A 14,440-nucleotide genomic window follows, 5' to 3' on the forward strand; every position below is an offset into this window, starting at 1 on the left:
CCAACCCAATCTGCTTGTATTCACCCCAGCGCTTCGTACAGAGCCTGCCACCTAGTTAAGTGCTTAAAAAATACCATAATTATGATTATTATTATTACACACTGTACCATGGTACAGTGTGCTGCTAAATATGTACCCTGCACTGCCGGGTACACATTACACAGCTCACGTACTGCTTGATACAAGGGACACCACTGTGTACCACGTTGCATTGCCGAGGCCAGGTGAGTGGGGGGGGGGTCACCTGACTCCTTCTCGCCCAGTGGACTTTGGAGGCAGAGAATCCTGGGGGTGGGGGCTCTTCCCCAAGTGCCGATGAAGGGCTGCTACGGGCCTGGCTTCCATACACACACTCAGATAGTGCCCACATCACAAGATGAGGTACGAGCAATGCGAAGGTCGGTGGGGGGCACCGGTTATTCCCCCTCACCCCTCCCTGTTTCCATCCGTTGGTCCTATAGGTATGGTGTCCTGCCCCTGCTCTGGCAGTGAATTCTGCCCCTGTGGGTGCCGGCTTTGCCCATATCTTCCACAGCGGATTGGTGACTAATCAGCCACTGGAAGAATAATCCCTTGAAAGAGAATCCCTTGCCATGGTGAGCACGTTTTCCTTTCCCCAAAGAGCTTTCACAACAGTTGTCTCCTTTTCACTCAGTCATCCCTGGGTGGTGAGGAGAGGCAGGGATTTTATCAATCCCATTTTACTATAGAGGAAACGGAGGCTCAGAGAGGTTAGGCGACCGACCCAAGGGGCCACAGCAGGCCGGGGGAAGAACTGGGATGGGAACCCAAGTCTGCCGACTCCTGGATGTTCTCTTCCACCAGGCCATGCTGTCTCCTACTCTCCTAACCTGCCCCAGGCCTTTCTCTCTAAGGCTGCCTCAGACACCCTGCTTGCAGAATTATTCCAGGGAAGCAGAATCGGAAAGAGTGAAAGCTCCCGGGTCTGGCCGGGGATGAGTCCGGCCCAGCCATCTGTGGACAAATAATCATAACAATAATAACGATGGTATTTGTTAAGTGCTTACTATGAGCCAAGCACTGGGCTAAATATAAGGTCATCAGGTTGTTCCACATGGAGCTCACCATCCTAATCCCCATTTTCCAGATGACGTAGCTGAGGCACAGAGAAGTGAAGTGACTTGCCCGAAGTCACACAGCTGACAAGTGGCGGAGCTGGGATCAGAATCCACGAGCTGCGGCTCCCAAGCCCACACTCATGCCACCAAACCACGCTGCTTCTGCTGCAAACAGTGACTTCGCCCCCTCAGTTGGAAACCCAAGGGGGCCGCATGCCACCCCCCGGGCGGCTTCATCTTTATTTTCCTCCTCCAAGGCCAGAAAGCATCTTCGAAGGGTTAAGGGCAGAGCCCAGCCCGGGGCCGCCTCCGCCTCCCCGTCAAGTCAAGTACAGACAGGGTTCCTCTTCAGGGATTCCCTTTCCTATGAGTCATCTTGGCCACCTCAGCAGCAACCACCCCCCGCCGGGAGACACAGGCACCCTGCACGAGGAGCCCAGAGAATCCCCACTTCCCAGAGACCCCAGTACCTCCCCCTGATCCTCATCCCCATAATAATAATAATAATAATAATGGTATTTCCTAAGTGCTTACTATGTGCCGAGCACCGTTCTAAGCGCTGAGGGAGATACAAGGTCATCAGCTTGTCCCACGTGGGGCTCACAGTTTTAACCCCCATTTTACAGACGAGGGAACTAAGGCACAGAGAAGTGAAGTGGCTTGCCCAAGGTCACACAGCAGACAAGTGGCGGAGCAGGGATTAGAATCCACGTCCTCCGACTCCCAAGCCTGTGCTTCTCAGCTAAACCACGCTGGTTCTCATTAATAACAATATTGGTATTCGGTAAGCGCTTACTATGCGCCGAGCGCTGTTCTAAGCACTGGGGTACGAACAAGGTAATCAGGTTGTCCCACGTGGGGCTCACAGTCCTAATCCTCATTTTACAGATGAGGTAACTGGGGCACGGAGAACTTAAGTGATTTACCCAAAGTCCAGCATCCAGCCCTGGGCCCGACCCTTCCCTGGGGCCGAGGGAGGAACCACACTAAACTAGGTAGAGGCCGGAAACCTCTGGGCTGCCCCAGATCTCCCGGCTTCCAGGAGACAATCGTGGAGGGTGCAGAGCTCCCAGTACACAGACTAGAGAGATTCCTCGGAGTGCCCAACCCAGGCCCCGGCCCTTCCCCGGAGCGGAGGGAGGAAACACAAGCTCGGGGCAGCCGGAAGCCTCCAGGGCTCCCCAGAACCCCAGACTTCCAGGAGACAATCGCCCAGGGAAGCAGGCACCACCTGGATGCCAGGCCACCCATCTCGAGTCTCTGGCAGGGAGGGGCACCGACATGATTGCTGGAAATGTACAATTAACCTCCAGCTTCTGATTCGGGATGCAGGTGTAGGGTGGAGTGAGGGGAAGAGCAACAGAGAGGAGACCAGCAACAAGGAAGACGGGCACAAAGAGAAGGAGAAAAAGCGAGAGAGATGGAGAGAGACAAACTTTAACGCAGGGCGAAGAGAGAAAGGAAAAAAACAAACTTTCAGATGAGTTTAATCACCTCCTTTAATCCTCCAACTTCCTCAGAGAGATCAGCCCTCATTCCTGCTCTATTCACAAGTGGTGGTTTCCCAAATAAAAAAAAAAAGAAAGAAAAGAAAGATCCCAGAGGGAGACGGGAGGATAATTGACATTATGGTTGTGTTTTTAATCCGAATTGAGCTTAGTGGTTCAGCCGAAAAACAGCTAGAGAAAGTCTGTCATGGGGTGAAGCAAATGAGGCTGGGTTACATCAGCAGGTGATGGTAGGTTGGGAGGCAGGAAATGATGAATTAAACCTACAGAGACACTTGCCTGAATGAAGAAATACCTAGTAGGGGTAAGGCTGAATACACTTTTATCTCTTTCTGGGTGGGACAAGAGGAAAGTGAGAAGAGTGTAAACTTTGTGAGGGCAGTGACCGTGGTTTGTTTTGTTGTTTTCCCACTTTTGGCTTTCAAGCAGTCACTACAATCCCCTGTAGCCAGTAGATATCGGTACAGTACTCTGCTTGGGTAGGTGCTCAATATATGCACCCAGTAGTTCGCCCAACACCTGTATCCAATAGATACATAGTGCGATAATCTGCCCAGGTAGCTGTGTGACCTTGGGCAGATCACTTAGCTTTTCTGGGGCTGTTTCCTCATCTGTAAAGTGGGGATCCCAAAACTGGTCCCTCCTACTTAGATTGTGAGCTCTACGTAGGACAACGACCATGCCCCAGCTGATTATTTTGTATCTGCCCCAGAGCTTTATACAGAGCTTGGCAGTTAGAAATCATTATTAGCTGTTGGGAACAGTGCTCTGCACCCAGAGGGACTCAATACTCCACCTTTCAAACCTCCCCTCCGAATGGCTTTCCTCCTCTTCTCCTTTCTGAGTGGCTTTCCTCCTCTTCTCCTGTCTGCCTCCCCTTGTCTCTTCCCTTCTCCTCCTCTTCTCCTTTCCTTGTCGCTTCCCTTCTCCTCTCTTTCCCTCCTCTCCTCCTTCTCTCCTCCCCTTGTGCCTTCCCTTCTCCTTCCTTCCCCTCCTCCCATCTTGAACTCTGCTTCTCCTCCACGTCCACATTTAACCCAGTAAAATACAGCTTGGTTCTCTCCCTGGATCCAGCCTGACAATTCTTCCCTCAGACACACAGTTTCAGCTCCATTTACAAAGTAAACCAGCCTGAGTTTGTTTCGCATCCATGGCAGGAGGGGCCTGCCATTTTGTGGTGCCCCAAAGCCCCCCAGCCGAGTGAAGGGGAGGGAGACATCCAGGCCTGTGCTGAAGGGGAGGGAGGATTCGAGGTGCACAGACCGTTAGCAGCCCTGAGCCTTTTGTGGGCTGACTGGCCCAACCAGAAGAGATCTGCCTAATTACTATGGTTCAGTGGCTGCTCGAGGAGATCAATCAAGCAGTTAATGGTATTTATTGAGCTCTTACTGGGTGCAGAACACTGCACCAAGCACTTGAGGGAGTACAGTACAATAAAGTTGGTAGACATGATTCCTGCCCACAAGGAGTTTACAATCCCACAAGCAGAATGGCATGGTGGATAGAGTATGGGTCTGGGAGTCAGAAGGTCATGGGTTCTAATCCTACCCCTGCCCCTTGTCTGCTGGGTGACCTTGGGCAAGTCATTTCAATTCTCAGTGCCTCAGTTACCTCATCTATAAAATGGGGATTGAGACTGTGAGCCCCACCTGGGACAGGGACTGTGTCCGACTCGGTTTGCTTCTAATCACCCCAGCATTTAGTAGAGTGTCCGGCACGTAACAAGCACTTAACAAATACCACCACTGTTATTATTATTACCTAGAGGAGGGCCCCCAGCCATTTGAGTGAGGGTTGCTTAGGTGCCGATGATGCAGAGGGGAAGGAGAGTTTCACTACCCACAGGACCAGAGCTGGGACTAGCAATAGGGAGGGTTTGCACAGAGATATGAGAGAGCCAGAGTCAGAGGGAGACAGTCAGAGAGAGGCAGAGACCAAATCAGAGATGAAAGACAGCAACACAGAGAGACAGGTGGTTCCCATCTGGCCGTCCAGACAGTAAGCTCTTTGTGGGCAGGAAATGTGTCTGTTTATTGTTAAATTATACTCTTCCGACCACTTAGTACAGTGTTCTGCACACAGCAACTGCTTAATAAATACAAATGAGGTGGAAGGGCGCATCTGTGTCTGGGCACATCTCAGGGAAGATCCAAAATCCCACGGGGCCCCAAACCCCACAGCCGTGATTCCTGTTAGCCACAGTTGGAGCCGTGAGGGAGCTGTTGGCAGCCATTGCCCTGATGCCCGTGGCGAACTTGTACCCGAGCCATTGAGCCAATACCCCCATGGCCCAGACGGTGTCCCGGACCACCCCGGACCCCTACCTGGATCCCACCCCAGGATGCTCCGGACTCTGAGGGGAATGAATACCTGGTGATTTCTCCACGAAAATGACCTTGGAGTCGGGCAGGAAATTGTGTCCGGACAGGATGATCTTCTTGCCGCCCATGACGGGGTAGCTGTCGGCGCTCTGCTTCTCCACCAGCGGCAGCTCCTGGGCAGACCTCTGGGCTGCGGGGGTCACATGGGAAGGAGAGAGCCGTGTTGGAATACAGACAGATGGGCATCGGCTTTTAAGCACTCAATCACCTTGCTCCCTCCTACCTCATCTACTCTCCTACGACAACCCAGCCTGCTCCATCTCGTCTATCTCACCGCCGACCTCACACCCACGTCCTGCCTCTGGCCTGGAACGCCTTCCCTCCTCACATCCGACAGTTACTCTCTCCCCCTTCAAACCCTTACTGAAGGTTCATCTCCTCCAAGAGGCCTTCCCTCATTAAACCCTCTTTTCCTTTTCTTCCACTCTCTTCTACATCACCCTGACTGACTCCCTTTATTCATCCCCCTCTCCCAGCCCCACAGCACCTTTGTACACAAATGTAATTTATTTATTTCTATTAATGTCTGTCTCCCCCACTGGACTGAAAGCTCACTGTGGGCAGGGAATGTGTCTGTTATAATGTCATATTGCTCCCCCCTTCCAAGTGTTCAGTATAGTACTCTGCACAAAGTAAGGGCTCAATAAGACTGACTGCCTGACAGACCCAAGCATCTCCCTCCTCTCCCCACATCCCGCACGAATGTTTGTTGCTGTATTGTGTTTGTTGTGATATTGTACTCTTCCACGCAATTAGTAAAGCACTCAGTAAATACGATTGAATAAATGAATGAATGAACAAAGGGCTTCTGACCGTGTGCGGACCTCGAGTTGTGCCGTGGAGGCCGGAGCTGAGTGCCCCTGCAGGAGGGAGGGGAGCTGGGGGCACCTGCAGAGTCCATCAGCATCCTGTCATGAAGGGCAGTCTTCCCCTCCCACTATCTCTCTGCCTCTGTTTTCCCTTCCTCCTCCCCAGTGCCCCCTCAATTCGGGGGTCTCTAGGTCTCACTACCACCCCTTGCAAGGTCTACCTCCTGCAGTGCCCTGGGTCTCTGCACCCAGAAAGTGCACTTCCACATTTTGGCGACCAAGGATGCCCTCTCGCCCCACAAGAACCAATGATTTCTTTATCTGGTTCAGCAGCCCCGGACATTCATCACCGCCAGAAGCCCATTGCTCTCGGATGCTTTACGTGCCTCCCTCCACTTCGACCGTGAGCCCATCGGGAATCAGGGAGTGGCACTGGAACAGTCGATCTTGAATTGACTCTAGCGCTTAGTACGGTGTGGAACACAAAGTAAGCGGTTTCACAATACCCTTGTCTTTCAGACTGTAAGCTCACTGCGGGCGGGGAACTTGTCTGCCAACTCTGATGAACTGTACTTTCCCAAGCTCTTAGCACAAGGCTCTGCACTCAGTAATCACTCAATAAATACCATTGATGATCCAAGCCACCAGCTGGTCGCACGGGCCACGGATGCCCCATGGGACCCTACTCAATTCCTCACCCCCGACCTCCCCGAAATTACAGGGAACTGAGAAATGGGGCTTGTTCTGTGCTCTGGGCGGCAGGGCCAGGACCTTGCTCTGCTCTGTTTCTCATCGCTCCGGTCGATGGTGCCGAACTGTACTTTCCAAGTGCTTAGGATAGTGCTCTGCACAGAGTAAGCGCTCAATAAATACGATTGAATGAATGAATGATGGTGGGGAGGGGGTGGAGGGAGGGGAGGCGAGGTCGGTGCCGGGAGTCGGAGCCACCACTTACAGCATTCGATGGGGTTGGAGGCGATCTGCAGCGAGAGCGTCCGGCCGTTGGGCTGCGGGATGTGGATGCGGAAAACCAGCCTCACTCTCGTGTTCTTCCTGCCGATGTCCGTCTCTCCCTTCCGGAGCTCGATATCCGAATTCCGCAGCTTCAGGATCCCGGCGCAGTCGATGCTAAGCAAGACAAATGCAGGCGTCTGAGCCGTCTGTGGCGGGAGACCACTCGCCACTGACCCCTGGGGCTCCAACCTTACAGTCCTCTAGACTGTAAGCTTCTTGTGGGCAGGGAATGTGTCTGTTATATTGTTAAAGCATACTCTCCCAAGAGCTTAGTAGAGTGCTCTGCACACAGTAAGCGCTCAATAAATACAATTGGCTGACCGACTCTCCCTTGTCCCAGAGTTTCCGCTTCCCCTTCCGGCCTCCCGTGGCCACGGGGACACTTCCAAGTAGGGGGACTCAGTGTCAGGACCTGTGGCTGAGGTAGATTTATGTTTTCATTCATTCATTTATTCAATCGTATTTATTGAGCGCTTACTGTGTGCAGAGCACTGTACTGAGTGCTTGGAAAGTACAATTTGGCAACAGATAGAGACAATCCCAACCCAACAACGGGCTCACAGTCTAGAAGGGGGAAACACAGTCTACAAGGGGGAGGATAGCGTCTGCCTATAGGGAAGCAGTCTGCCCTTCTGGAAGTCAGAGGATGTGGGTTCTAATTCTGACTCTGTCACTTGCCTGTCTCATCTGTAAAAGGGGGATTACATTCTACTCCCTCCAACTTAGACAGTGAGCCCCATGTGGGTCAGGGACAGTCGTGGCTTAGTGGAAAGAGCCCGGGCTTGGGAGTCAGAGGTCATGGGTTCTAATCTCGGCTCCACCACTTATCAGCTGTGTGACGTTGGGCAAGTCACTTCATTTTTCTGTGCCTCAGTTTCCTCATCTGTAAAATGGGGATTAAGTCTGTGAGCCCCACGTGGAACAACCTGATTACCCTGTATCTACCCCAGCGCTTAGAATAGAGCTTGGCACACAGTAAGTGCTTAACAAATACCATCATTATTATTATTATCTGACCTGATGATCTCGTATCTATCCCAGCATTTAGTACCACAGTTGGCATTTTGTAAGTGCTTAGCAAGTAGAGGGATAATATTAATATAATAATAATAATAAATACCATTGATTGATCGGATGTTGATACAGAGAGGTGTCCGGGGCCACAATGATCTCAGCCAGGGGCTGGACCGGCTGGACACCAAACTGTCCAGTGATATAAAGTCTGACACAGATGAAGCCACCCAGCCGAACGCACTACCACAGGGACATAGATCATAGCGGCTGGCTGTGTCGCTCAGAACGGATGGCTGGAAAGGCCTGTGAACAATTTCACAGTGTTTCCGGGCCTTATTCCACAGGCCTGTGACAGGGTCTCCTGCTAGCTCTAGCTGAGCTAAGGGGCCATCCCATTTCCGGTATTCAATACAATAATAATTATCATTATCATTTAATTGTGGTATTTGTTAAGTGCTTACTATGTGCCAAGTCCTGTGTTAAGCCCTGCAAGATAATTAGGTCCCACATTCTAAGTAGGAGGGGGAAGAGGTATTGGATCCCCATTCTGCAGATGAGAGAACTGAAGCCCAGAGAAGTGAAGTGACTTGCTCAAGGTCACACGGCGGAGCCAGGTTTAGAATCCAAGTCCTCTGGCTCCCAGGCTCATGCTCTTTCCACTAGGCCATGCTGCTACTAAATCTCCTACACTTCACAGCTCTGGGCTCATTCCCCCACCAGAAAAGGGAGTCACGGGGGCGGTCCCAGGTGCACCACACGAGGAGGCAGGAAGCCGGAAGTGGCCGCTCACAGCTGCCCACGTGACACGTGGTCAGGGGCTGGGTGATCTCCTTGTGGTTGGAAGGGGTTAACGCCCCCCCCACGCACAGGGTGGGGTGGGGAGGGGCGCTGGAGGGGTGTGAGGGCCAGAGAGCTGGGAGGAAGAGCGCAATAATAATAATAATAATTATGGTACTGGTGAAGCGCTTATTATGTGCCAGGCACTGTACTAATCGCTGGGGTGGATACAAGCAAAGCGGGTAGGACACAGTCCCCGTCCCACGTGGGGTTCACAGTTTCAACTATTATTATCAATCGTATTCACTGAGCACTTCCTGTGTTCAAAGCACTGTACTAAGCGCTTCAGTAAGTCCCGCTGCCCCCCACCGCATCTCCTCGCTTTTCCATGCCCCACCTTTCCCCAGTGGCTGCTGGTGTCGCTGCTGGTGTCGGGCAGAGGGATTCGTCCTTTGAATCCTTCCCAGGGCCTCGCCGCTAGCCTGAACTCCCAACCCGGCTTGGACCCCCACCCGGGCACGGACCTAATATGACCAAGCAGGGACCCCCCCCGTCCCGTCAAGGACCTAGCATGACTTGACCATCGAACCCCTTTCCCCAGTCCGGCTGGGAGCCAGTCTGCCCAGGGAGGTCAATGTCCATAGGACCCCTCACCTAAGCCTCCCTCCCCGTGGCCACCTGGGCAACCCAGAGGAAAAAGGGGTCAGCTTCCGGGTCTCAATCTGGGCTCTGTGTGACCTTGGACAAGTCACTTCACTTCTTTGTGCCTCAGGTACCTCATCTGTAAAATGGTGGTTAAGACTTTGAGCGCCAGGTGGGACATGGACAGTGTTCAGCCTGATTAGCTTAGTACAGTGCCTGGCACACGGTAAGCGTTTAACAAATACCGCAATTATTATTATCATCTCTGCACCGGTAATAGCTCCCTGAAGGAAGGGACCGTGACTGCCCAGCATTCAGTACAGTGCTCCGCACCCAGGACGTGATCGATCGATTGACGGACTGGTTTTCGACGGGGAGCGGGGGGAGGGTCTTACATCGCACGCATGTTGCTTTCCGGCAGAAGGGGGATCTCAAGGACTTTGGTGTTGGAGACGATGGCCTCGTGGCTGGTGGTGGACACCGTCTTGCCGGTGATCCGGTGGACCTGGTAGAAGGCGTGGGGCCGCAGCAGGCGGTCGTCGGCCGTCCCGATGAACAGCTGGAGGGTGAGCGGCTCGCTCTCCAGGTAGCCGTGCAGCTGGCGAGAGAACAGACAGCGGAGCCGGGCTGAGTGCGTGCACACACACACGCGGCGAGGAATCAATGAAACTTTTATACGCGAGGGGCCCGGGCGCGAGGGGAGAATTGGGGACAGGTGCCGCACGCTGGGCCTCCCGCCGGCCCCTTCCCCCGGCTTGGGGCCGCGCAATATTGATGCAATTACAAGGGCGCTTAGAAGATGCCTCGTTATTCTACAAAGGGCCGCCTTAGACCCCGGCTCTGCTTTCAGCTTTAGGCCCCCAGGGGTGCCCAGATCTCGCAGGGCCCGAAGTAGGGTCGGCTGCTCTCCGCTCTCACCCCTCTGTCCGCCCTCTTCACCCTGCCACCAGCACCCTCTACCACAGCCTGCCCGAGCTGCCCCCCATTAAAACCCCTCTGCATAGCTGTAGTGCACATCCACCAGGAAGTCTTCCCTGCTTCATTTCCCCATCCTCCCTGTCACGCATCTGTCCATCTGACACTGATTTTTGAATCCAGAGCATGCACAGACATGCTCTGGCTCTCTGAAACTTTCATTTACTGTTCGATGTCAGCTTGAATTCCCCTTTAAACTGGAAGCTCCTGAGGCAGGGACAATATCTTTTCCACTGCTCGCACATCCCCCCTCACCAGCTATTTAGCGTGGTGTTCGACGCTTCCAGGCACTCAATACAGTGACCCAAGTGTGCCGGAGGCCGAAGGCAAGGATGGAGTCGGGGTGTCTCGGGAAATACAGCTTGTGGATGGGAATTTGCTTCACCCCATGATGTGCCCTTCTCTTGCCGATCCCCTTTTCCCTTTCCTCTGAGGCCAGCGGATGCCCGGGGGAAAACTCTGGGCAAGCTGGGGGTAGGGCTCACGCAGGGTGCCAGGCCGCCCAGGCTACTCCCCTCCCCCCCAGGATCATCTAGTCATCCCAACCCCCAGTCATCTTCATCCACAGTGTTCACTGAGCATTGGATTGAGTGCTGAACAGTGGACTGAGCACCTGGCCCTGAGAGATATGCTTTCTCCAGGGGAAAAGGAGCTCAAACCCCATGCGTCAGCTGAGATGCCGGTCCGCGAGAGGCCCAGAGCCCAAGCTCAGGTCCAATGGTCCAGCGGTCCAAAGGTCCACAGGCCCTGGCCAGGAACAGAGGCCCAGGAGGTCCAGAGGCCCAGGAGGTCCAGAGGCCCAGGAGGTCCAGAGGCCCAGGCCAGGCCCAGCCCTGGGCGGGTCAATGGAAGCTCCTCCCTCTGTCCTCACCTGGCGACTCGCTCATCTGTGAGCCACAAGGGCGTCCCAGCAGGCCGCTCTGTAATAATATTTGTGGTTTTCGTGCTGAGCCGATCCGGCCGCCAGATGGGGAGGAGGGGGCCGAGCCCCCCTCCTCCCCACGGCTCACCCGCCCGCCACCGCCCTCCCGCCCCTAATTGGTTAAGTCTGCTGGAGCGTCTGGCCCCGGCTGGCAGACTCTGCACCGGGGAACTGGATATTGGCATCTCTAACGTGAGGCCAAGCCAAACTGGACTCTTTGTTTCCTGTAAAGACAGTGTGCAAATTAGGCACAAAACCCTTCTCCAGTTTCCTCCCATTTGCACCCGTGTCCCGGTCCCGAGATGCTTCAGGGCCAGACATGGAGGAATGTGCATGCCGGGACCTGACCGGACAAACGGTGAGTCTGATCAGCAGAGCGGCAGCCCTGACGTCTGAGCGGCAGCTCGGGCAGCCAAGTGGTGGCCTTGACCAGCCGAGGGGTAGCCCTGACTGGCCAAGTGATGATCCTGACCAGCCAAGTGGCAGGCTGAGCAGCAGGGCCTGACTAGCTGAGCAGTGTCCCTGACCAGCAAAGTGATGGCCCTGACCAGTCGAGCGGTAGCCCTGACAAAGTCATCCCTCACTATTCAGAAATGTGACCCAGGATCCGACCTCTGTGGACACCCCACCTGGTCAGCTGGATTTCTCTCCTTCCTTCCAGAAATTATTTTTTTAATGCTACTTGTTAAGCGCTTACTATGTGTCAGGCACTGTACTAAGCACTGGGGTAGATACAAGCTAATCAGGTTGGACACAGTCCCTGCCCCACGTGGGGCTCACAGTCTTAAGTCCCATTTTACAGATGAGGAGGAAGTGAGGCACAGAGAATGAAGCAAATTGTCCCACACAAGAGACTAGAATCCAGGATTAGAAGCCAAGTCTATCTGACTTCCACGCCCGTGCTCTATCCACTAGGATATGCTGCTTCTCGGCATTCTCTGGACAGTGTAATGGCATTTGACCCAACCACGCATGCTCCCTGCAGGAGGAGTGGGCTGGTAACTTTTCTCTCTCTAACAGTCCCTCTCACTAGTCTACAAGCTTCCTGATGGCAGGAATTGTGTATATCAATTTTGTTAGACTTAATATAAAACGTTTAGAATGTACGTCTGTAATTTACTTTTATTAATGTCTGTCTCCCCCCTAGACTGTAAGCTCACTGTGGGCAGGGAACGTGTCTATTATTATATTGTACTCTCCCAAGAGTTTAGTACAGTGCTCTGCATGCAGTAATTGCTCAATAAATATAATTGAATGAATATAGTGCTCTGCACACAGGAAGAGCTCAATAAAAATCCTTGGTTGATAGATGCAGGATGGGAGGACAGACAGAGGCAGGGCAGGGCTGGGGCAGATGTAGAGGGCGGGGGCAGATGGGGACCTGTTCCATTTCCCAGCCCCCCGACCCCCTCCCCAGGACCTCTTCCACCATGCCAGCCAAGGTGGTGGAAAGCTGAGGAAAATGTCTTGACCTGCCTCAGCAGCCGCGAAGACACACTGACCATCTCCACACAAAGGCGCACCCTGTCCTGACCACAATCCCGGATAAACATGCACCCATCACTCATATCTCTGAGGGTGTGGAGCTGAGGGAGAGAAAGGCTGAAGGCGAGTAACAGTGGGAGCAGGCCAGTGGACAGAGAGAGGCAGAGAAAAAGATGGTGTGGAGACTTGGGAACACAGGCAGAGAGAAAGACACAGAGAGAGGCACAGAGGGAGAACAGAGTGAGGCAGCGTGTTCAGTTTTCCTACCCATTTGGGCCTCCCTGGACGTGAGCTAGATGATTCTGACACCCAGTTTGGACTCGGCACCTCTCAGTGGTTTCTGGTTTTGATTCTCATGGGCCGATCTGTTTTTTAATTAACGGCAGCAGTCAGTGCCTCTGCTCCCCCGTTCCTCTCTCCGCGTGGTCCCGCTCCGCCCGTGGACGAGAGCCAGGCGGGGCCGCACGGGGGCCGGACGGGGCCGGACGCCTGGCTCGCCGGGCAGGAAGCGGGCGGCACATGTGATTTGCATTAACTCTACCGGGCCCCTGCCCTGGCACCGGGCCAATATCCACGCAGCCCCAGACGAAAGGGCCCTGCCGTCTGATGTCCGGCAGCTAACAGGTGCCCGGAGCGGTCCCCGGGCGGCTGACCCACACGGCAGCGCTGGCTATCCACGTTTTGGGCTGGGGGCAGAATGGAGCGGTGCCCTGCATGGGGACAGGAAAAGACCCTGGGAAAGGTCCCGGGAAAGGGCTGGTCAGCCCTTCGAATCCATAAGGAGCTCAACTTGTGGGTTTGTAGGGACAGCTGTGACATATCCCAAACTGGCCTCTGGCTGGGCCCAGACCTCCCCAGCACAAGGCAGAGGGCAAAGTCTCAGGAATGACCTCCCATTCATCTCTCGGGACTGAGGTCAGCCCCGCAATCCATCTGGCTGTGCCAACAGGGGCACCAGGATGCGTGAGGGAACCAAGAAGCAGCACAGCCTAGTGGATAGAGCATGGGCCTGGGAATCAGAAGGACCTGGCTTCTAATTCTGGCTCTGCCACTTGTCTGCTGTGTATCCTTGGGCAAATCACTTCACTTCTCTGTGCCTCAGTTACCTCATCTGTAAAATGGTGATTAAGACTGTGAGCCCCATGTGGGACAGGGTCTGTGTCCAACCTAATTAACTTGTATCTACTCCAGCATTTAGAATAGTCTTTGACACATAGAAGTGTTAAACCAATACTATTATTATTGTCAATAATAATAACAATAATGTGCTGGTTTCCCTCCTGTACACCCTCCCAGGCCCATGGCCACAGTGAACTAGGAGACCCCCTCTCGACTATGGCCACAGTGAACTCAGCATACAACCACAGTGAACCAGAAGACCCCTAAAGTTACAGCTGCGGTGAGCAGGGGACCCCCCCCCCCAAAAAAAAAGCCATGGCCACAATGAACTTAGAGATCCCCAGCTTAAGGCCACGGTGAACCAGGAGACTCCCAAAGCTAAGCTCATCTTCTAGACAGTAAGCTCACCGTGGGCAGGAAATGTCCCTGCCTACTGTTGCGTGGTACTCCTCCAAGTGCTTAGTAGAGTGTTCCATACACTATAAGTGCTCAGTAAATATGACCGAATGAATGAATGAAGCAGCAGCCACAGTGAACCGAGAGACCTCCAGCTTTCGGCTATAGTGAACCAAGAGACCACCATCATATAGAAGCACAGTGGACCTGTGGCGGAGATTTTCTCCATTAAGCCAAGAAATGAAGAGCACCGGAATGGAAGCACAGCGTCGGAACGTGCCAGTGGGAATTTCAGCCAGCATATTCTCCCACTGTCGGC

The 14,440-nt window shown here is 53.7% G+C and overlaps 1 protein-coding gene across 2 annotated transcripts in view; it reads right to left on the minus strand.

Moving 5' to 3' along the window:
* Nucleotides 1-14,440, minus strand: part of NFATC1 (nuclear factor of activated T cells 1) — a 109,564-nt gene that overhangs the window by 54,561 nt on the left and 40,563 nt on the right. For both annotated transcript variants that reach the window (XM_039910483.1, XM_029052916.1), the window contains exons 4-6: nt 9,620-9,822; nt 6,733-6,905; nt 4,958-5,098 (exon numbers count right to left, since the gene is read on the minus strand). In XM_039910483.1, coding sequence (XP_039766417.1) covers nt 4,958-5,098; nt 6,733-6,905; nt 9,620-9,822 — 517 coding nt within the window. The remainder of the gene's footprint in view (nt 1-4,957; nt 5,099-6,732; nt 6,906-9,619; nt 9,823-14,440) is intronic.

This window comes from Ornithorhynchus anatinus, chromosome X2, assembly GCF_004115215.2.
Source record: "Ornithorhynchus anatinus isolate Pmale09 chromosome X2, mOrnAna1.pri.v4, whole genome shotgun sequence".
NCBI lineage: Eukaryota > Metazoa > Chordata > Mammalia > Monotremata > Ornithorhynchidae > Ornithorhynchus > Ornithorhynchus anatinus.